Source organism: Morone saxatilis, unplaced genomic scaffold, assembly GCF_004916995.1.
Source record: "Morone saxatilis isolate NCDOM2014 unplaced genomic scaffold, NCSU_SB_2.0 Contig12, whole genome shotgun sequence".
NCBI classification, from domain to species: domain Eukaryota; kingdom Metazoa; phylum Chordata; class Actinopteri; family Moronidae; genus Morone; species Morone saxatilis.
The window spans coordinates 23,191,216-23,215,273 of NW_023339674.1; the positions used below are offsets into that span (position 1 = coordinate 23,191,216).

At 40.2% G+C, this 24,058-nt stretch overlaps 1 protein-coding gene across 2 annotated transcripts in view; it reads right to left on the minus strand.

Annotated features, from left to right (window-relative positions):
- The window catches only part of rab6ba (RAB6B, member RAS oncogene family a), a 46,477-nt gene extending 22,425 nt beyond the window's left edge, over nt 1-24,052 (minus strand). For both annotated transcript variants that reach the window (XM_035654061.1, XM_035654060.1), the window contains exons 1-2: nt 23,834-24,052; nt 3,236-3,294 (exon numbers count right to left, since the gene is read on the minus strand). In XM_035654061.1, coding sequence (XP_035509954.1) covers nt 3,236-3,294; nt 23,834-23,903 — 129 coding nt within the window. In that variant the 5' untranslated portion in view covers nt 23,904-24,052. The remainder of the gene's footprint in view (nt 1-3,235; nt 3,295-23,833) is intronic.
- Nucleotides 24,053-24,058: the final 6 nt, after the last annotated feature.

Genomic DNA, 24,058 nt, shown 5'->3' on the forward strand with positions numbered 1-24,058 from the left:
ATTTTAATTAATACTCAAAGGTCTCAGGAGATGAACTAGAAAAAAAATGCAAAATCATTTACAGCCCTACCTGTCACTGAGCCAGGGAGGAACAAGAAGTGGTATTAAGACACAGGAGGTAGAGGGGGGGGCAGCATGCAAACACACGCACACACAGAAGAGAACCACCACACCACACACACACAACACACACACACACACACACACACACACACACACACATTTAGGAGGGACTGGCTTTGATCTACGGCTACAAAGCAGAGGTCATGGCACCCATAACAAAATCATTAATCCACTATCTGAAAAAACAAGTGACTGTGAGGAGGGAATGAAGAGGCCGTTTTGTGGACGGAGAGCTAAGTGGTGTATTCAAATGACTTCATTTTACACTGATTTTCATATTCCTCCCTGGCTGCTGTTGTCATTTGGTGCACTGGCCATTACAATAGCGTGGGGCAGAGACTGACATTAAACAGCATATGGACACATTATTTAATAAGCAGATGCTATCTGTCCGGCATCGGTCTGCCTTGCATGCTGCCTGCCCACTTACAATGGGAGGACATGGCTGAAAAAGCGAGGGTGAGGAGGGCTCCCTGTCGCTCCAGGCCTCCTCCCAACGAGGCCGCTGCGTACGGCCATTTGTCTAGAAAACCCCATTCCCCCATGCTCCTCAGAATGACTGCACTTAGTGCCGACTTTGACTGCTGTTGGATTTCAAAGCCGTAATTTATCCAGCTGCATTCAGGATGGGAGTTTCAGCAGCGGCCTTGAAACGAGACAGACGGCAGGCAACAACAGACGCCCACATTCACTCCAGGTAGTAGCACTTGAGCGGGTGAAAATGATGCAGGAAATTATTGTGTTGCGTTTACTATCCATGCATTATAGACCTTATTTATAAAGATATTAATCTCACTACATACATAACATAACATATTGCATAATGCTGGATTGAAACAGAGCAGAGGATTTCAAGGTCTGACACTGTTGAGTTCAGAAATACTAATAATGGACTACAAAATACAGAGGCATCTCTCCATTCTACTATCAGCTGATCATCCAGCAAAAACTCTTCCCTTTTTAACAACAATCAATTAACGGATCCACTTTTTCCCCCACCACTGAGATGCTCATATGAGGTAAGATGTTGTGTAAAAAGCTGTTATAATAACTGCTTCCCAGGCTTTGAGTCCGCAGCCAACTCTGCCCAAGTATAAGCCTGTTCCACAGCAATTTGTGACAAAGAGACGTGGAAAGAAACATCTATGCATCATGGAGATGCAGCAGCTTAACAACACAAAGACATGAGCCCTAACAGTCAGTGTGAAATGTCTGCCTCTGTAGTCTTTCATGACTTATGAATGTAGAAATATAAGAGGATACAGCAGCAACTGTGAAAGCACAGCATCATAGAGCTAACACAGACAATTTAATCCACACACAATGAGCCAACCAAATCTCATTACAGCACAGCACAGTACTTGTGTGAAGCCTAAAAAATTGAGACATGTTTTTCTTTTTTTTTGCAGTATGCAGTGAGGCCAAAGAAGACATGTCTTTGTAGTAACATTGATAAAAAACTAAAAACTAACAATCTGAACAATAATTTTGACCATGTCCAACCTTTCCAACCCTATGCTCTCCATGCTGTGCAACTCTCACAAAGCAAAAGAAGATGGCAGAGGTGAGGAAAAAGGAGGGACAGCTCAGATCAAGAACTGAGGCAATCTTTAGAGGCCGCTGTAGATGATTTAAAGGCAGGGCCAGATTAACACTTGGGCTTGTGGGACTGAAGCCTTCATGTCTCAAGCTTTAAGAAAGACCAAGAGGCTGGAGAACATTATTAACTCTACTGGCCTCATAGCATGCGTGCTGGCCAGTTTTATACCTGATGGAAATATCTTTTCCAACTCACAGATGTTTTTAAATGAGAGCAACTCAAATTAAAATAGAGATACTGTACAGTCGGATAGGGTGAAGTTCAGGTTTTGGTCAAAAACATTTAGCACCATGAAAGGCTCTATGGACTCACCTATCCTACTGTACACATTATTTTTCAGTCATCCATTTAGCATCGCAACTAATGATTATTTTTATTATTGATTCATGTAGCATTATCTTCTTGACTTACTGATTAGTCATTTACAAACACAATGTGTTACTTTTCACCACACTTTGCACTGTCAGGGTCAACAGTAACTGTATGTGTGGTCAAGAAGAATATTTTCCACATAATCCACCAAAATTTCAGAAACATGTCTCAAAAGTATGTAAAACTCAAACATACGTGAAACAATACTGCCTCATTACTGAACAGTTTAACGGAAATAAAAAGCAAACAACTTCTGAAATTTAAACTTCAGAGTAATCTTAAATATTATAAATCTTCAATTGCAATTTAACTTCAAAAAGCCGACAGCTGGAGCATACAGTTTGTTTGCACAAACGTTAAGTTGAAATGACTGGTATACTGGTAATATTATTCTTACTTGAAGGTTAGCAAAACAAAAGTTTCCTCTTTGGTTTTTTTCATGCTCAGTATTCTCGTATACCGATGGTGTTTCAGTGTTTTTTAGGCTAATCTGCTTATGCTTTCTCACACATTTCACAGGCACATATCACTGTATGTTCCCTCAATAAAGAAGCTGCATGAGCTGAAAGACACAAACTCACACACACACACACACACTCAAACACACACTCCAAACTATATGAGAATTAGGGTGGTGAGCTTTGTGAGATTTATTTTTAATTCCTTTTTTATTACTATATAAGTAGAGACTTTCTACTTATAAAGCAATAATACTGCAGGTTATATTTAAGGGTCCTTCGTGTGCCTGCAGATGCTTGCAAAGACCTCTATAAGGACTTTAGCTGCATAAGCAATATTCTGTTTTTAGGATGACGAGTGAGATTAGGCTGCTTTGGAGAACAGGATTAGAAACAGTGATTGCCTGAGGGCCCACAGCGCTCTTGATGTTGTTCAGTTCAAAGGTGTCTGTTTTAACATCCATGTTGGCTATAACTTTCTTGTTTTACACACACACACACACAAAATAGTTATTTCTGGTGAATTAATTTGATTGATTATTATGTGTTTGATCTATGTCTTTGATTTATGTACAACTTTACATTTTACTATCGATGGAATGCACAGTGTAACTGATCAATAGAGACAAAATTGATCATTAGAGACAAAATATTCACTCTCAGTTTCTGCCGTTGCACCTACCTGATATGTGTTGTCAAAGCTGTCATACATGAACCGTGTGATCAGAGACGTCTTTCCAACTGCAAGAGAAGAAAAAGACAGAATGTGTTAAATGAGCAACAACAGGCTTTCTCCTCCTCCATTCAGACACTCAATAAATGTAACAGCGGGATTGGTGGTTATGATTTCTGCCAAGGCTGTCACTTCTGCCCAGGGAGCTCATTACTGTGTGTGGGGGTGACCAGGAGGTCAGCTGTGGCATCAGGTCCACATGTAATTACTGTGCTGCTGCCGCTCCTGGCATTATGTGTGCTCCCAAAACACATATATCTCCCATATAATATGTTTAATGGGCAGAACAGGGTGATGACATGCAAAGATGCAAACACATTTTTACAGAACAATAGACCTTTTTCACAGCAGCCATTTTGACATGAAATAGCAGGGCAAACACAGGTGTTAGCAATGAAATTAATTAAGGTTCTGTTCCATTTAGTGCAGCAGAGCCTTTCCAGTGAGGCAAAGTATACAATAGCAGCACCCTGACTCTGTTTGACCTGAATGGAACAGAACCTTAATTGATATCACTGCTAAAATCTGTGTTTATTTTATGTCAAAATGGCTGCTGTGAGAAGAAACAGAAAGGAAACTGTTGACATTTATAGTTGTCTATCATCTGCATAGCATCAAAAGAAAAATTTAAGCCAACATGCTGATACATTAAGCCTAATAAAATGACATCTGGTTGGGGAGCGATGGGGTGACATTGACTCACCATTTCCTGTTATTGAATATTGTGCAGAAATATCTGAAAGGTTTTGAAACCAAGCTTACAGGGGCTTTTATACGTTTTTTTACAAGCATCTCCATCACAGGCAATTCTATGAGTAAAAGCAAAACAATGTTTTGTACCTTAAAGCAAAATAATATCTTTATCTTATAAAGAAGCACAGTGCAATTAGTGATAGGAATCAACAATTGGTGACAAACACAGTTTTTGAGCATTTTTCAGCACCAACATTGATCAATCACCTGATTGACTGATTGATTGATGTCTGTCTATTGCAAACAATAACTTGCAGTGATCCTGGACTGTCAATTTTTTTGCTTGGGATTCAAGGGATCACAAATAGGAAAACATTCTAGCATTTATTACAATGAACATTGGAAATACCATCAAGGTGAAACTAAAGGGACAACTGATTCATTGTGCACCTTAATGCTGATAAGCTGCTGTTACAGCAGATACACAAAAAGTAGACAACAAGTATTTTTATTGTGTATCTAAATGCACCTAACTATTAGATCTGATGCTCTGTTCTGTGGAAAAATTATACTTAACTAAACTGCCAAGAATAATTATGGAGGCGTGTTATGGTACGTGACTGACAAGTGACTGGAAATCAACCAACTGTATGTCAATTCAATAATCATTTAAAGAGCATAAGGAATGACATACCAGAATTAATCACTTATAGAAAAGAATGCTGGTGGGAGATGTTTGACTCATTGATATATGTTGTATATGGTTTTTAGATTTCTTATGCTCAGTGGTTTTACTAATGAAGAGGACTGCAGCACAGCAAATTGGGAGGCCAGCAGGAATCAATCACATCCTCTTTTTATATCCATTTAGCAGCAGTGTGGATGGTTGGCTGAGAGGCGGTTGCCAGTAAACACTGATCCTCCTCTGGATGATGCTGACTACCATACAGCATACTGACATTTTGTCTAATTGATTCTTGACTAATAAATCTAAATCTGCTCATCCACGTTCAACAAAATGCAACATATTTTTGTGGAGCTGCCATTCTGGTTTTACTGTTATTCAATATTTTTGGGGAATTTCAATACATTATTGATATGAAAGAAGATGTACTGTCCTCAAAAATTGCAAGCATAGGCGCACACAGTAAACACAATCTGTCTTTAATTCACAGTTTATCAAATGGGCACCGAGTTCCAATTGTTTACAGAAAGAGTTTTATTCAGGCAGACTAATTACATGTGTCTGTGCCCTCACTTGGTTTCCATATCTACAAGGCAGAATCTGATGTGCAGCCACTGATTATGCTAATGATCTCATGCTAATTTATCAACACATCATCTAGCTTACTTAGCTCCAGAGCCGTCCTACTTTAGGTGGATACCAGCTAATTTAACATGTTCTACTAACTAAGTCATGGTTTATTTGGAACTAAAAGCCCCTCATGATCCAGTTCCAGTATGAAAGGTGGTGCCTGGTTTATCACTTTTCCAAAACCAAAGACACAAGAGCGATAGTGTAAGGAATGGATTAAAAAATGCTCTGATGAAAACCACTGACACTAGCATGCCTGGCTAACTAACTAGTTACCTACAGTGACCTGGTGATACTTCCAAGACCAGGAGGTTTACATTACATTATGTGGGGTTACAGGTCGTATTAGATAAGCTCCCATTCAGGCTTGACATAACCACTGAGGTCCTATTAAACACTAAATATTTATTTATTTCAGGAGAAATATTAATATTATTATTATATACATTAAGTCATTTATTAAGCAAAGATGCCAAACATTCTCTGGTTCAAGCTTCTCAAATAAAAAAAAATAGTGGCTGTTTTTTGTTTTGGATTATTATTCGGACAAAGATCTGAAGACATCTAACAACTGTAATGGGCACTTTTCATTATTTTTTGAACCAGTATAGAGATCAACCATTAATGAAAATCATTAATAGTTGCAGTTACACAATATACAATATTGACTTTACGGTGTGTGGTTTAGTTACTTTTAGTTACTGTTTCAGTGGTTATGAGAGAGCAGAATGTTAGGATGGAGAGTCTGATCCGACATCCTCGCTGCTGATTCATCCTCCTCGACCACTCAGCAACATGAGACAGCACTCTCTGTGCCACTCAGTCACTGCTGAAAGCCTCAAAACTCAGGGACAGACAGCACGTCCTTATTTCTGCGTCTCACTCAAGTAGTATCTGGGTGAGTGCAGTATGAACAAAATCTAAAGAGACACCAAAATTCCTTTCCCAGAGAGGGACACTAGCGCCTTTTTTTGTCATTTTGCTTGGATGTGCGTACAAAACAATATAATGATGCACATTGAATTATATCACTGAGATGTCACACCAAAGGGCTACAGGGAAAAATTAACATGTCCCTTAATGTCCCAATCCAACCTACAGTATTGTCGTAATCTTAAAAGGCTGAACTGAGTGTGGTATTCAATTTTTGTCGATATCTTCAGATATAACTGCAGGTCTGTTTGTGTGAATTTAATTACTGGGATGGAAGCAGGAAGCTTAGTTACGCTCATGGCTGCAATAATTTAGAGAATTTTCTGTTAGGCTAAAAAGAAATGATTAACAAGGCAGATTTTTGATTACATTTTAGAATTAGCTCTGCATTTCTGAACATTTCCCCCTCATAAGCTTTTCATCCTCTTCGCCATTAACGCTGAACAGAGATTATGATGGGATTCAAATGATTGGTAGCTTTAGTCAGACATAAAAGTAAAATGCAATGTAAAGGCAGAGATAACAGCAATAACCTCTTTTCATTCAGGTCATAATAGAGGTGTGTTCTGAAAGGGCAGTGAAAACTGTATCTTATTACATTCAAAAAGGAAGGACAACATTGAACTACAAGCTATAATTTAAACCGCCTGGCTACAGGCCAATAATAAGCCTTAAGCACAGTGTTTAAACTGACAGCCACCTTTTTAATGACATTGTTTGTTCACAAAAGTATGACCCACATGAGGGGGTTCAGTGAGTGCTCATCACAAATATGAAAATGGTAGGTAGAAAAGATCAACTGGTTTGGTATTACACTACGTAACATACAGGATGGTGCATATTCCCGTCAGTGTGAAGGCAGTGATGCAACATTTATTGTAAGCACCCACTTTTGTGTTTGATGAATTATCCCACAGATTCCAGGCCGTCTCTGCAAATGTCTTATCTTGACATTTAGGCCATTCAGTGTAGCTTTTTCTTCAGCGTCTAGCACCTATTGATTACCGTCACACTCTAATTGAAGTGGATAACGTGTGCAAGCTCCTCTAGCGCAAATGGCCACCTTAATAACAGGAGAAAGCTGTCCACCATTCACAACATGTCTACTAACAACAGCAGCTTAATTCACCCAAGCCGCCTCCATGTGGCTCTCACCAGCCAAGAGAACCTGCGCCTGTTAATAAAGACCCAGTGGGCTTGTTTTAAGAACAGCTCATTCAAGTCCTGATCGCCTACTGAACCCAAAGGAGGACCTCAGAATGATTATGCTAATGTGTTTCTTTTGTGTTACCTTAATTAGTGACTGTCTGGACTGTGGAGGGACGGGGCACTGCACTTTTTTTGTGATTTCTTGATAATGTCCCGATTAAGAGCCCTGCCTTAATGACATGATCAATTTTCAATTTTGCGTCTGTGTTTTCTCTAAGGCTACATTATAGTGTTTTAGCATAGTTGCAAAAGATCTTTTGATTTTTTTGTTGTCACTGTAACCGTGGTTACACGTAGCTTTACTTAAATGGCTGTGGTAATTTTAGTTTTCTGTTATGTAGCTGCAGTAGGGGTTAGAGAGGATGAATTTATGAGGTTACATAAGGCATTTAAATCTTTAACGTCCTAGTGCAGCGTCATATGTGAACTTGACGACATCATCTTCCACTTAGACCTGCAGTTATAAAGTCTCCGTGCTGGCATACGAATAGAAAGCAGCATCTGATGGGACTGTCTAATATAAGTAGGCCTCTGTTACAAAACGTATACAACCTATGATGTTTTGTTGCACGCACATTAAGCTGCATGGAAACTTAGTAATGTTAGCCCCATTATTGTGTTGACTGGCCCATCATAGAACATCTTCAGTCATCTGCAGTATTGCACAGATTGCTATGTATTGAGACAAAATAAAATAAAAACCAGAGGCAAAGGTATCTTTGTGCTCGCGGTTAATCAAGCACTGTCGGGTTGTATGAGGTACTTATCCACAGTATTATAGACAGTAGATGCTGTACCAGTACTCCTGTCTGCTTTACCAAACTGGGGGCTTGCTGACTGCCATCTACCGTAGGTAATACACAAACTATGGATAAGTACCTCATACAACCCCACTCATCCGAACTATCCCTTCAAACTAGACTGATTACTGAAAGCATATTATTCAGACCCTAAATGCACATGTCTGTGCACAGTGCAGGAATTCAACATGCTACAAACCATCACCCTTCCCCTGTTGATGATACACTGTACATTCACACTGAATAAGCTATCAATTATGTAGTCACCAACTTATAGCTTGAGAAATAGTAACACAGATAGGAGATTCCTGCGTAGTGGGTTTCCAATTATAGCCATCGTTTTAATGAAGTCTCTACTTGGTGTGATGCTTCAAAGACTTTGCGGAGTGAGTTAGCAACATGAGGGCCAATTAATGGGGAGAACTGAGCACCTGCTGCTGCACAACCTGCACTTTCACCACCAAGACTCCACTGAGCACAGTCAGCAGACACCTCATCAAGGCATCTCTTAAGAGCTCAAAATGCAATTTTACGGCACGTTAAAGGCCCAACACAGTTGGGTTCACATTAGGCTCTGCCTCCCCCCTGCCATTTGTGAACTATGCATCCATAAAATGAGTTAGTTAAGGATTCTCTCACCTCCTCTACACCTAAACAATCAGTGACTAAAAAACAAATGTGTAACAAATATGCTAGAACGAACCTGATAAATCCCTACGTGATATCACAAGAACTGTAGATAATTGTATTGAATGATTGTAATACAGTCTTTTTCAGCATTCTCAGAACATTTATATAGTGGATATGTGTACACATGTGTTTTTAACAGCAGAGACTGGAATAAACTTTTTAAATTAGAACTTTTTTCAAGTGTAGTTTAAGAAGGGCATGTTTCTTTCCAATTAAAGAAATAGTTCTGCAAACATTTGAACTTTTGTATTTGCAAGAATTTAAAAATCTATAATAACTGATGCTGTAAATAAATTCAGTTATGTGTGAATTTCCTTGCTGTTACTATATGGACCAGACAATGCACACACACAGACACAGACACACACACACACAGCTCTATAAAGCTGAATAATACACTAAGTTATCCATCCGGCCCTGAAGCTGTGTGTCAAGCAGCCAGGTAAACACACTGCTGGTCACTTGGCGGCAGGCATCATGGAATACCCCTGAGGACTTGGCAGCCAATCAGAGCATAGCAGTGCTTTCTGCATGGGCCCCACTCCTGCTCACAAGGAGATGGATAAAAATAAAACAGTGTGTGTCATGCTTTGCCTTCGCACGACACCGGGATGAGAGCTCGGCACGCTGGAGAGAGGCAGATATCTAATATTTAGCAATGAATGAAGGAACAGAGAAAAATGAGTGGTTATTTATGATTGTCCTTGCTGAGGAAGGAGACCTGGAGAAGATACAGACCAGTAGGAGAGATATGGACTCTTGCATCTGTGTACTTGTTTATTCATAGTCATAGCAGCTGGCATACAGAACCCAACAGGAGGAAGCCAAACAGCAGATGGCCTCCAAATGAATTTCCTTCACTCTAAGTTAACAAATTACACACGCATTACAAAATCTAAAAGAACTGACACCCTCAATACAGTTAAAAATCATTCTGCAATGAAACACTTTGATCGATTTACTGTATGTGGATGTTGGCCACACATTAACTAGCTGCATCTGACATCAACATCAACAAGTCATAGTTCACTTCACCTAAAGCCATGCCCTTCATTTGAAAATGTGTCTAACAATTTAATGATATAAAAATGGTTGCGTCTCAGGATGTAACGCCAATGAGGAAAAAAATAATTAAGAAAATTTTTTATACTGGCAAATCCATAAAATCACATACCTAGAATTATGTGTGAAGCAAACATATAACTGGTTAGAATTTGTTGCAGCTACGTGCTTTACTGTTGTGTTTGTGTCAATGAAAAGTAGAATTATCCAGCTTTCTGCCTGCATGTTGCCCAACTGGAAGTAAACGATGACATCCTGCCTCTATGTTTCATGACACTGTAAGAACTATAATGAGATTACATTGGTCAGGTTTTGTTAAGCCTAGCTCTCTAGTTATATTTTGCTACCATTTTAGGTATACAAGAGTCAGTCATGCATGATTTTTTTTTTTTAAAAAGGCTTGATTCTGAGTGCTGTTGATACACACTCTTGTCCCACAATGCAATGGACAAATGAAATGAAGCTACTCATGAATTAAAAATGATGGTGAGACAGCAACAGAAAAATCTTGAAAAACAACAACAAAACAAATAGTTGAATTAGACAAACATTGTACTTTGTCTTTGAGCACTTTTATTGGCATTCTATAGTCGCAGTTTGATTGATATCTAAGCGCACGTATTGGTTCATTTCATTAGTGTAAAACAGGTAATGTTGATTTCTTGTACAAACTTACTGCTAAAACCAAATACTATTGGAAGATGAGTCAGTGTATACAGATGTACTATTATGCTGTGTGCAGTTAGTTTGCATGGACTTGGGACACAGCAGTGTCTTAAACCTAAACACTGTTAAGGTGATTTATAGGTTAGACTATATCTTAATGTTTAAACCCAGTTTTTAAACCTTCTGTGGCTTTGTTACAGAACATACAGTATAACCACTGTTTCAAAGTCCTTTCAGCATATTTTCATGTGTCAAGTTTAATAAAGGAGGTTATAACTCATTTAAATTATAAAGCCCTGGTCCATCCACACAGGCGTTTCCACTTAATTTGCCTGATTAAACCTCTCCTGAAGGCTGTGTGAGTGTGTACACACTGTACCTGATTGACATATCCCTAACCAGGACAACTTTCACCTCTATTATTCTTGTTCTATAGAAAGTTTAACTTGCAGCATAGCTCCGCCCACCCCCAACTTAAGCCGAGGTCTAATCAGCCACAACTGAAAACACCTGAGTATAGTTGGCATGGTATATGTGACTATAAAACAACAAGAAACCACCTGTATTCAATTCACCATGAAAAATAGGTTACATAGGTACACAGGTTAGTGTATGTAAGTTATATTAAAGTTGGCTACAAGACTCCCTTCTAAACCAAAGAGACACTGCTCTCACCGACTGTGATATTATCAGTGAGAGACGTGACAAAGCCGGCCTCAAGCTCACAGAGGTCTGGAAACATATGCGTGTTCTGAATGGCATACAAACAACATACTAAATCAACAATAAAGAATGCCATCACCAGCAGACTCTTCACACTTAAGTATACTCAAACATATATTCCCTGCTGACAACCAATGAATGAAGCAAGGAAGTTATGGATTTCAATGGATCTATTTATTATTTCAGTCATTTTAGAGTCTATCACTCCTATCTGACAGAATCTGTGCAGCATTAATTGTTATTAAAATGTGTCACATGGACAGCGCCTGTAGAGATTGCAATATGAACTCGTACCAGGACACGTCCATTTACCAATACCTCTGAATAATGGATGAACATGCTTTCAAACTCAACAAAGGCAGAGTCTCCCGTGCACACATAAAGCACTCAAAAAGCCATTTCAGCTCTTATGCAGTCTAATGAGGCATTTGAAGTTACTAAAAGCAACACACACACACAAATACATACACAGTAAGACCACAGTGACATATCCACCAAGGCTGGACACCAGTTTTGAGATATATGACTCTCGTAGTGTGTTTGTGGTTGCCCTGGGAAAGAAGATAGAAGTCATATGTCTGCTGTTTGAAGCCAGAGGGCTTGAGACAGACCAACCTGACGTTTTAATGTTTAAATCTGATTCCATTCTCACAAGGCAGAGGGCAGCTGGAGGCTGGAGAAATGAAAACAGCATTCTCTCAGAGAAATAGGACACTGCTTTCATTCCCCATTTTCTAGACATACAGTATGTTGTACTGCTTCTAATATTATGAGATCATGTTCTTGGTGTTGAATACAGCAGATAGAAATTACATTATACACTCAGTTTAAATGATCAGTAGTGGGGTTAACAAAGCAAATTTACAAAACTAACTGCAGTGGCTCTGAGTAAATCTCATTACTGAAATTACAAGCAGGTGTTGAAGTGTTCAATACATGCTGCTGAATATGTTGTACCAATCTCTCATCATCCATGGCTGTTTTTTCATGCAGCAAATTAAAAATATTGAATTAGTGTGAATATTGTTGAGGCTACCATCTACCAATTTAATTGATCATGAGATGGTATAGATCATGATTTGAGAGATGGCTTACCAACCTGGCTAACAATTTCCGTGATCACATTTCCTACCTTATTTTTCCAAATCCCAGACCAACTAATTTACAAATTCCAATGATCAGAACTTAAAGCAACATAAGTGCTACACTGAGTTGTAATAGGGTGAACGGAGCCTCGGTCATTGCTCTGCACCCCGTACACCAGCTCTTGCACTACTTAACTTCACACAGCACCAACTATGTCACTAATTTTGGTGAAAACTATTTTGGTCTAACTGCTGTTGGCTAGTCAGCTTATCCGTGTTACCCTGGACGCCCAGGACTGTAGCATGGAGCTTTGGACCACTGGGAAGAAGAACTTTTCCGGCCTCAGAAGGGGTGGAAGTGGGGGAATGCTGCACAGACTGGCGGCCAGCTGGCCTTCTTGCTGTTGGACTAGTAAGTTATTAGCTGGCTTGCTATGTCTTGTTCTGTTGCACTTGCTGTTTGGCTTAGAAAAGTTGTAAACTCACTTGTTTTTGATTAAAAGTAATGTAATCATAAGAAATGCATGTGTACAACTTTCCATATTTACCACAGTGGTATTGCAACTGGGGGGTGACAAATAACAACTCTTAGTGTGGTTTTAACCCTGCATTGTGCTGGGCTGTACGCATATCATGTTTACCTCCTGATTAATTTTCATTGGTTTTTATCCATTGTCAAGTTGTTGCTTCTACATCACCAGAGACCAATACCTCTTAATTAAACATTGCTACTATAAATAGAACAATACATACATCCAATTACCTTCATTAATTTTAATGAAAACTTGTAGTATTCTTCAGTATGGACCAGAAATCACATTTCCAGCTCAGACTCTTTCCATATTCCCCTCAGGAGTGACACTGGGTACCCAGAAAACTAAATAATGCACAAACATATTAGGCACACAAAATAATTAAGTCCATTATGCTAATTAAATGCTGATGAATGAAGTTTGTGTCATAACTTAGGTTGCAACAACATACTCAACAAGAATAAATTCTAAATGACTCGTGTGGAAACGCATGTTTTTTACTAGCGACACATCATTTTTTCAAGTTGTATGAATGAACACTAATTAAATGTGCATCAATAATGCAGTCTGCAATGGTATAGACAGCTGCATGAAATGTCCAACGGCCCGATATGCAGCAAGACAGTAAGTGAAAGAGAAAGTAATTTTTCATTGAGCTATGTAGAGCCTGATTTCAACATGTCTGAGAATACTCTACGTTAAAAAAACTACTGCACAACTAAAATAGACCTCCAAGTTAGTGATGAACAAAAGTACCCTGTAGCTATGTCTGGGAGTGGAAGTAAACTGTCTACAGACCTGATTACTGAATGTCCTGAATAGTCTCTGTAGTTTGGTTAGTTTTTAGCACAAGAGGAAAGTGACTCATAATTGTGACTTATAATTTACACCAGGGTTGGGCAATTAAACAAATTTTATTTTCAATTACAATTTTGGCTTCTAACGAGTATGAAAGCAAAATACTTAACATAAAGTTATTATTGTGGCCCATTAAAGCAAAATGGGAAAGAGAACTAGACACAGAAATATCACAGGTGGATTGCGTTAAATGTGGAGAACACAGCGTTCATCTACAAGCTCGAGGAAGCGGAGAGAATCTGGTTGGAAAAATGTATCTGTTTCTTCATTACACCCCACATTAAAAGTAAACAATCCCAGGCACAACAACAGTGCTGGAGACAGTGCAGGCACATGGACAATCCCTCCCATATATTTTTGAAAAAAAATAAATAATTTAATATGATTAGCTCTAAAGAAGATTTTGGAATATGAAATCCCTAATGATTGTTAACGTCCTGTATCTTGGTGTAATAAGAGAGGATTGGATTAACAAAAAAGACTTATCTGTGTAAAATACAGTTTATTGCTAGTACAAAAGCAATCACAAAGAATTGGTACAAACCTGAGCCTCCAAGCCTCAAGCAGTGGACAGACATAGTTAAAGACATCTTTGTAATGGAAAGGATGACTTTCTCTCTGAGATCTGGAGGATCAACCTTCCTCAGGAAATGTGAGAAACGGACTGCCTACGCCACAGTGGAAGAGGATGCTTCCTTTGGACAATAATGGACATCTGACAAAATATATCATGTTTATTTAAGCTGGTACAATGAGTTCTTTGTTTTTTCCAGTCTTCCCATTTTGCTTTCTTTTATAAAAATGATGTATTAAATAAAAAGTTTTTAAAAAGCCTTATTCTGCCACGTTCCATCTCGCAATTCTGCTTTAATTTTATCTTGTGTTATAAATCGCACATCCCTTTCCTTTAACTTTGGGTGCACTTTCACCACCCCTTTAAAAGCCAAAACAGCCAGGCAGTAGTATGTCTAGTTCAGCTTCAGCCAAGATAACAGAAAGAGAGTCTTTGGTCAAAAAGAAAGGTAAAACCAATTCAGCTGTTTGGAAAGCCAATAAATGCATGAAGTTTCCAAAGTGAATTAGTAATATAATAATCGTACACCCTTTGTCTACTGAAAATTAACTGAAATTTCATTATCCAGGTGTCCATAAGGTTCATTTTCCTTTGCTGTTTAAGGAGTAACAAGGGGCAGCACAGGAATATAATGGGCTAATATTGACCAAAGGGTAATAGTGGTAACAAGGTTAGATTCTGTTTTTATTGGTGTGATCATGATTATGCAATGTCTTCCCAATACTCCCATCAATTTATCACTAGAATAATTTAATGCTTAATTCTTTTTTTTGAATCAGGCTTGTTTAAAGCAGCATTGACTGTGCCAGTTAATAATGAGTCCATGTGAAGCATGGTCAGCCATTTAATCTTCTAGTAGGAGCACTAAGCACTTTTGCTTTATGTGCTGTTTGTACACTTTTCATCCTGACAAATCTAAAATTGCCATATCAAATACACTGTACATCATAGGAGTAAATTAATTTGGTTATTGACACACCGACTGAAATAAAATTGCATGTGGAAAATCTCCTCCTACTTTAAATTTCCTCTTCCTGTCTCTATGCTTCCTGGAGGGGCGGAGTCTTTGTAGGTAGCCAGCTTACCTGTGGCAAACCCTCAGAGAACAGAGACACTGGCTGGCGTTTGTGTTTTTTCTTTACTCATTAGGTTTTAGTAGTGTGATTTTGGCATTGGTAGGTTCACAAAGTAATTTAATTACCTTTTTTGGACTGTTAATTATTAAAATAACGAATTATGATTTCTAAAGTAATATCCTTTGTTATCCTTTTTCTTCTGTTATCAGACAAACTAGTTTAAACTATCCTACAATAAAAGATTGGACTGGAACTCTATTAAGTTGATAACAATCCTAAAACCAGACTATCCTAAGAGAAATCAGTCTACCCTCAAACTAATTATTCTTCATCGCATGAAGCCATTTTTTCAAACACAAGGTGGCTGAAAGATTTAAAAGTAAACTAAACAATAGAACCTTTAGGCCTTCAAGGTCTTGTGGCTGGCTTATAGAAACACAGCGACGTGGGCTTATAGTGTTTTCAAGCCTGTTTTCTTGACCCTGGCAAACAGCCAGAGCCAATAAATATTTTGCTTCCGAGTGCATTGTGAAACCAGTGGGGGAGACTGAGCTGGTCTCAGCTCTGCTTGCATACACCACATACACCAAAGACTTGTTTTTAGCCAATTCAAAAACACAACTTCATCAAATTTGAGAACCCTTCTTCAAACGGAATATGGCTTCTTAATAAGACCATGAGGTTTGCACTACTTTAAAATGCACAGTCAATAAAATAATAATAAAACAATCCAATTACAAATGTAAATATCCCTGTAATTTATATGACTGTGACTTAAAGAAAACATATAGCCTTATCAAGTTTGCAACACATTTGTATATTGGCATTGAACCAGTAGTCTAACTAAGTATAGTTTTGATATTCAGATTGAACAGTCATGATGGGTGCAGTAAGGAAATGCTGACTCAAGGCTGATCTCACACTATGAAATTCTAGCTTGTTTACCTTTAAATCTTTGTTTCACAGCAGAAACAAAACAAGCATTGTAACCATTGTGTTTGGGATCAAGGCTTGCCTTTGCTCCAAGGCTAAACTATCCCACAGCTCCAGGGGTGTGTGTGAGTGTGTGTGTGTGTGGGACGAAGGCCTCAACTAAACAGACATCAGCGTCTAAAAGATTCATTCAGGTTCCAGAAAGAAAAATAGATAAAACGGTTCAAACAGGGCCTGGAGATGCCTTCCTGTCCATCAAAGGATGCTGACAGGATAAGCACTATAACGGGCTGTGGAGAGACAGAAATACTTAGCATCTGATTAAAAAGAACAAAAAACAAAGCTTTTAACAATAACCGTCATCAGGAGTGGTCCTACATTGCGGCATCTGTTTCTCTGCAAGTCGTGTGGTAGTGATTCATTCTTTGTCCACTGAGTTAGATAAAACACTCCCTACTATGTTAAACTGGAGTGATGAATGTTCAGCTGGCCTCCACTCCATAAATCCCCGCAGGACCTTCTGCATGGTGCTCACACTGGCATCTCAATGAGACAATATATTCTGACACTCACGTCTGCTGTATTGAACAGTGCTGATTAAAAACACTAACATCATTTAAAAAAAATGACAGAAGTCATCAATAAATAACATTGTACCACTGTACCATGCTCCACTCGGGCTAAAGCAGCCCCATGATGAGGGCTCATCTGGGGAGCTGGGGAAAGGGTAAACACTGATGGAGACCTGCTGAACTCAGTGAAGTGTCACATCCCATGCTGGGTAAATGACAGCCTTCCTCGACAGCAGGGATTTTATTCACAGAGCTGTTCTGTTTGAGCAACTGGGATTATGTTGAAATGGTATTCTGTGTCTCTCTCCCTCGAAAGAGCTCACATTAAGCAAGAGTCCAATCTATTTCTAAGGCAGACAATTTAGAAAGGTCTACAAATATTCTCCCCAGCTGAATGGTGTGAGGTACCAAAGAGTTACAGAATCTATTCCTGAGATTCGTCTTGAACATTTATTCTAAAAAAGCAGTGCAAGAAGTTACATTTGTAATAAGAGCAGCACTCACTCTGGTTTTATTCTTGCTCTCTATAAAACTGTGTTGTCAGATATTGCTTCCAAAATCTTTTCACTGGCACACAGGCGGGCGGAACTGAATCAGACAGTTTCTCTACATCACTGCATGGGCAGCAGACAGATTTGCAATCCTGTTTTATTCTGGGCAGAGTGTATAAGTGAGGCTGTGCTTTCCCATGGGCCTTTGGGAACACGCCCACTCAGCTGTGCAGCATATGTACAGAGCTACCGTCACTCTGCTTGGTATTCCTTGGCTGCAGACCAGCTCCTGCTGGACGGAAAGTGCCTCTTAATAAGTCAGAAACTTGTAAAGTTTATTAAAAAAATAATAATAATCAACCGTTATCAATATTATTTTTAGGCCCCTCAATTTTCCTAAGCGTCTTCAGTGATGTGCAATATATCCAATGTGAAATGTGTCATAGCAGAAAAATGGACCTCAGCAGATGCAGATTAAGGTCCTAGTTTTGTCCCAATGTAAGTGCTACAGTCAGTATACGAGAGCATTGTGAAGGAGTCTTGTGTTGGTAGTAGAAACACGACTAAAAGTATCGGACATATTTTTGACATGATAATGGCGCTAGATGAAAAGTCAGGGGACTACAAAATAATGGGAATAACCAACATAATTAGAATGAATCTTCTGTTGACCATGAATGTCTGTGCCTGTGCAAAATTGAACTGCAATCCATCCAGTAGTGAGATATTTCAGTCTGGACCAAAGTGGTGGACCGGCCGACAGAGCAACATTGCCATCCTTAGAGTTATGCCTCTAGCATGGCTAAAAACAAGTAAGAGGCCTCGACTGTATAGTATATACAAATACAGAGGGTGCCAGGCTCAGAAGACAACACACAAAACTGCCAGACGTGTGTGCCCTGAAGCCATGGATGGAAAGAGCACGTTGCTGATGCCTTTTGATCAATTACACCCATTAATGGGCAGCTGAGCCGATCAATAACAGATCAAAGCTGTCAGGGAGTTGTTTCCCTCAATCCATCAGAGAAGAACATTTGCCGGGAAGACGCAATGGGATGTGAAATGATGACCAGTAATCTTTAGACGTAGCTAGATCATCAAATGCTACAGCGGGAGAGCCGTCGTTCAGGGAATGTAAGCTAGACTCCCAGAGACTTCAACCCTCAAGACTTCAAGTCAATATCGACAGCTTGTCTTCAATCCCTCATTCAAGGAAAATCCTACAAGCTGAAAGTCTGCAAACTCTATTTACTCCACAGCTTGCTGGCTGTGCCACACTACAGGATTTAGTTTGAGTGAGGTGTGAGGACAGCCGGACCCCTCAAAAGAGCTGCTGAGGAGCTGCTGAGGCACCGGTTAAGCCCTGTGACCTGCCTCACTGTGCTTTAACTAGCCAACAGAACTCACGTGCTCCACCCTTCACACACCTGAGGCTATATATACAGCATTGCACAACAAGAGTTTTCAGAATACTGTGGTTTTGGTGTTTCCTAAAATAATTTGCCCAACCCTACGTGACAATTGTTTCTTGGGTGTGGCATATCAGCACCAAACCAAGCTCATGTGGATCATTTGTTGATCATTTCCTAAACCTACTGTGGTACTGCAGCAGTGAAAACTAGGGCTGTACTGAATGTCATTAGTTTACATTTGAAGCTTCAAATGTCTGTCCTCACACTTTATGACATCATCACCCTTAAAAAAAAATCCCTAAACAAAATCCTCAGTTTCAATAAAGTGATCTGATCTTCAAGGCAGAACGAGTAGGATCGGTTGCTGTTTGCAAACATATCATTCATTCCTCCCTGGCACAATGAGCAAGAGCAGCAGTGGTCGAGCGAGCTAGAGAGTGGGTGAGGAGAGGGAGCAGCATTAGTCGGTGGTTACATTTTAGCACAATTAAACATGGCCACGCCTCCGCACAACCCAGCCAAAAGGTCCTGCATTGCCAGATTTTGTGCAAAGACTGCCGAACCGCAAACTTGATCCTACCTGCTGTGCCTCTCTGCATCTGTGTAGCTCAGCCCCACCCTCGGTCAGAGAGCAGAGGACAGACACAAAGACAGTGATGTGACCTGGTCGCACCATGTTCATACCGAGAAAAATAATCATTTTTGGTACAGTCCTAGCTCTTTCAAACACGCACTTCAAATTGTCACATAAATATACTTTGTTCTGTGTCTTTATGATGAACATAAATGACTACTTTAACGGCCTGTGGTATAATGAAATTATTCTTTTTGTTGCATAGAGACAAGACAAACAAAAGCCAACCAGCCTACATGAAAATCACAGCAGTGTTCTCGACACATTTCATCTGCAACCTTCCTGATTCACACCAGCAAGACATTCTTCTCACCACTGATTGTTTGTCTCCGTTTCTGTGAGGAAATGGGTGCACAATACAAGCTCCACATACGTTAAGTGCCGGAAGCAGTTTTTCAGAAGTCCGTTTCAAATCAAACTTAAACCAAAGCCTTAAATATTACCAGCAAAAAGACGGGAAAAGTCTGGTCTCTGGTGGTGTATACCATGTTTTTGATGTGTGCATGTGTGTGTTAATATTTAGTATCTATGTCTGCATCTGTGGTTTCACAGCCACAGTGAGGAAATGTGTCGGCTGCTCCCTGCCTGGGCAAGCCAAAACTCAGAGTTTCATTTGCTCAGAAAGCTGTTCCCTGCAGACACAGTGATTGATGCATTAGACAACCAACTAAACCCTACTTTGAAGCATATTGGTGCGGTGATTCAGCAGTATTTTGAAGCCAGCTCTCGTTTGTGCGATGGCAATCTCTGTGCAGTGAAAGATGGAAGATGGCATTTTGATTCAGTGAGCAAAATCTCATGGCAGCCATGCGGATGCATCTACCAAATGTATTCCCATCTGTTTGTCTGAGGTGAAATGAAGCATGCAGCAGGGGATTACCTCCAAACAATTAGCTTTTACAAAGTACCATGCAGTATTGCTCCTTTGAAAACGTGCCTATGGCAAAACGTCTATGACCCAATAAATGCAGAGCAGTAATCTGAGGTGTTCTGACAATGACCTGGTAGATTTCTCTGAGGCTGGAACTTGGAAAATGCCGTTTCTGCCAGCAGTGTGGGCACACAGACCTAGAAACAGCTGATTGGCCTGCTTAAAGCCTTCAGCTTTGTCAAGGAAATCTTTAGTGGGCCTCCTTTGTACAGGCAGTGTAGAAAACACCCAAAGAAGTATGCAGGAGGAGAGACTTCCTGACAGCTCATTTAACATTCTGCCTGCTTCCACCCACTTAATCTGGAGCCCCCACCTCTCTGACGTTAGCTGATTCTTTTATGAAAAACAGAACATCATGCCATCTTTCCCTTTACAGGCACATTTTTCAGACACTTCCACCATTATGGGCCCTCACTGCACACAGGAACAAAGAATAAATGGTCTTTTCACCGCAGCCTCTGTACTCATGCCCCTGTTCCTGACATACTTGAGTCCAGTCGTGTACATTAATAAATGATAGTGGCAGAGCTGACGGGATTCACGCCCGCCTGGGCACCAGCTGCAATTATAGCAGACATGTCAGAGAGACACAGCTCCACCGGAGACGACCCAATCAAACGAGGCTGCCGCTGCCGCTGTCTGGATGAGCACTGGTTGACAAATAAAGCCCCTCGCTCGCACTGATAACAGGCACACACTTCACTCTTCCAGACTGGCAGGGAGTGGGACCCCTCATCACAGACCAGTGGGGTCTCCAGTGGCTTAAGAGTTCAACGGCCCTCGCCATTTTACCAAAAGCGCTACAGAATGAGGCGAACCACCGCTTCTTACTTGCTAAAATCCCTACAAACCCTACAAAGATTATATTAGGCCAAAGGTTTATCTTCTTGCTGATAAGAAACTTTACAGCAGTTACCATAATTACAAGTGGTGATGTCAGCAGTAATAACAGGAAATGCTGGTTTGGTGATCCTCTTGTTACCTGTCATTAGAGAATCCACAAATGCTATTGTACAGTATGTTTGTCATAAAATATATCTCAATAGGACATTAACAGATGTCCTCATCATTGTTTTTGGCCAGTGAAAAAACAAAACCCCACAAAGGAACCTTTTAAGAGCAGATTTTATTGAGCAATGAGCAAGCAGCTACAGCAAAAAGAAAGGAAGTTGCACCATTATGGAATTTAAGTGGTCCAATGGTCCTCCTCATCAATAATTCAGGCCAACGGTCAGTAACAACCAATTTATGTTCATATATGACACAAACATGTCGGTAATTATTGTAGACCGTAGTCCTGCAGCAAACCTGGAAACCCCCATAAACCTGATGCCTCTGCTTGTATTTGCAACCAGTTGCTCATTCAGCATCTAAATGATGATAGAGAGAGAGGACTCTTCGTATTTGAAGAATGAATCAATGAGGCTTACAAGAGCCGGAAATAATGCTTTATATAGCACACACACACACAAATAGTAAAACAATCAGATCAATCAGATTATTCTCCTCTGCTGGAGATGTCCTCTGTGCCACATCATTCTCAAAACCTATACGTCCTTTTGAATACTGAAGAAGTTTGATTGGCCATTGTTCAGAATGTCAAACCATTCAGCCAGATTCATTGTCTGGTGAACACAGTACACTCCCTGATATTATGTTTGTGCAGCCAAATCCCCTTTGGCTTGTTGCTTGGCACTTAATATCATAAAACTGCCCAGGAGTAAAGCCAACCAACAGGCCTTTGTTTGGATACGATATACATAGTGGTTCTAATTTGCTTTCATTTAGAGAGGGGGAATTGTTTTATAGGTTACAGAGAGTAATGTGAAGAATCTCATTTAATATCTTTTGAATGCACTCGAAGCCATCTTACCTAGAGCTGCACTAATGACTATTGTCCTCATTGCTTTCTATCTGATTTTTTTGATGGATTGATTATTGTTGAATCTGTCAAAATGCTGGAAAATAGTTCAAAATGACCATCACATCTTCCTAGAGCCCAACTTCGTCAGAATGTCTTGTCTTGTTTGACCAACAGTCTAAAACCCAAAGATATTAAATTGGCAATGAAAAGCAGCAAATCTCTCATTAGAGAGGCTGGAACCAAAACATTATTTTACTTAAATGATGATGAAACGATTATAGAAATAGCTGGCAATTGATTTTTTTGTTGATGGACAAATTGTCTCAGCACCAGTGTTGACCACGAGCACTGCGGGGCATCATCAGTTGTCAGTATTCATTCTCAGGTTCAGTTAAGGTATCTCTGTGTTCATCAATGTTTGGTTGTACAGACAACATGTATCTGTTATTATGTAGATAATAAGAATGCTACACTGTTGTAAATGGAACAACACACTCCGTAATGCATGGGCCACTATAGTGGATGATCAATAGGGCCTACTGAAGGACTGAACCATGACTAATGTGGTTCATTTGGCTGCTCAAGACCTCTGAATTAGACCACTAACAGACCTGCCCTGTTCCAAAGACAAAGTAAACCTAAAGATTCAAATCATGTCTCAGCCAGCTCAGTGTAATCTTCTGGAAAACAATTTTGTTGCCACACGGAAGCCTCAGAAAAAGGGGACGCTTTTGCATGTCTGAGGGTGTGGGTGAGTAAAAGCTTGAGGCTGAGGCTCAGATAAAGATCAGTCTCCACAAGAACCAATAATTAATAGAACAAGTCATCATGCAGAATCACAAACTTGGTCAGCCTCGGCAGGCAGACTGGAACAACTCCCGGGCAGAGACAGACTGCAGCCACACAAGTTATCTCATCGCCACTGACAACCTGGGTGTGTCTCCACACACAGGAATATTTACCAACTCGGATCATCCCCAGCATCAGACCCGAGGCTGCACACACACTCTCCCTACATGCACACATTCAGGCTCGTTTACCGAGCCTTACTCACTTGCAACTGATCCTGTATAAATCCCAATAGCTAGTCCAGGATGTTTCAAACTAATTAATAGCCAGCTACAACGCTTTACAAGGTGGACATTATTCGAGCCTCTGTAATTGTACAGTTAAACTCAGAGACTGCAGGCTACCATAAACACACTCCAGCCCATTGTGTGAAACCTTACAGGCTCCTAATTTGATTAAAACAATGCCCTCCCCTCCCCACCCTCCCCTCCCTCACCCTCACAAACTGAACACACACACAGGTTATTTTTTTCCTCCCCATCTTCAGTTGTAGACAGTGAACTCAGGAGAGACGCATTGGCGCCAGACTAGCTAGCTCAACGTCTCCTCCAGCAGATGAACTTGCTGACTGACCGGCAGGTGCAACGGGTTCACTTGACTCACGACCAAAAATGAACTTCTCGGGAGAATTAAACGCGTCTTACCACTTTGCTCCCCCAGAAAGACGAGTTTGAATTTTCTTAAAGGGTTCCCAAAGTCACTGCCCACGGACATTTTGAGGTGGTGGAGGAGGAGGAGGGGGAACTCTGGACACCGGAGGACAGTAGTTGTGTGTTCCCACTCGAGTTCGGTGTCGGTCGGTGGAGATGCTGGATGGAAAAGGCGGTGATGTTGCTTTCCGTTCAGCCCCTCTCTCTCTCTCTCTCTCT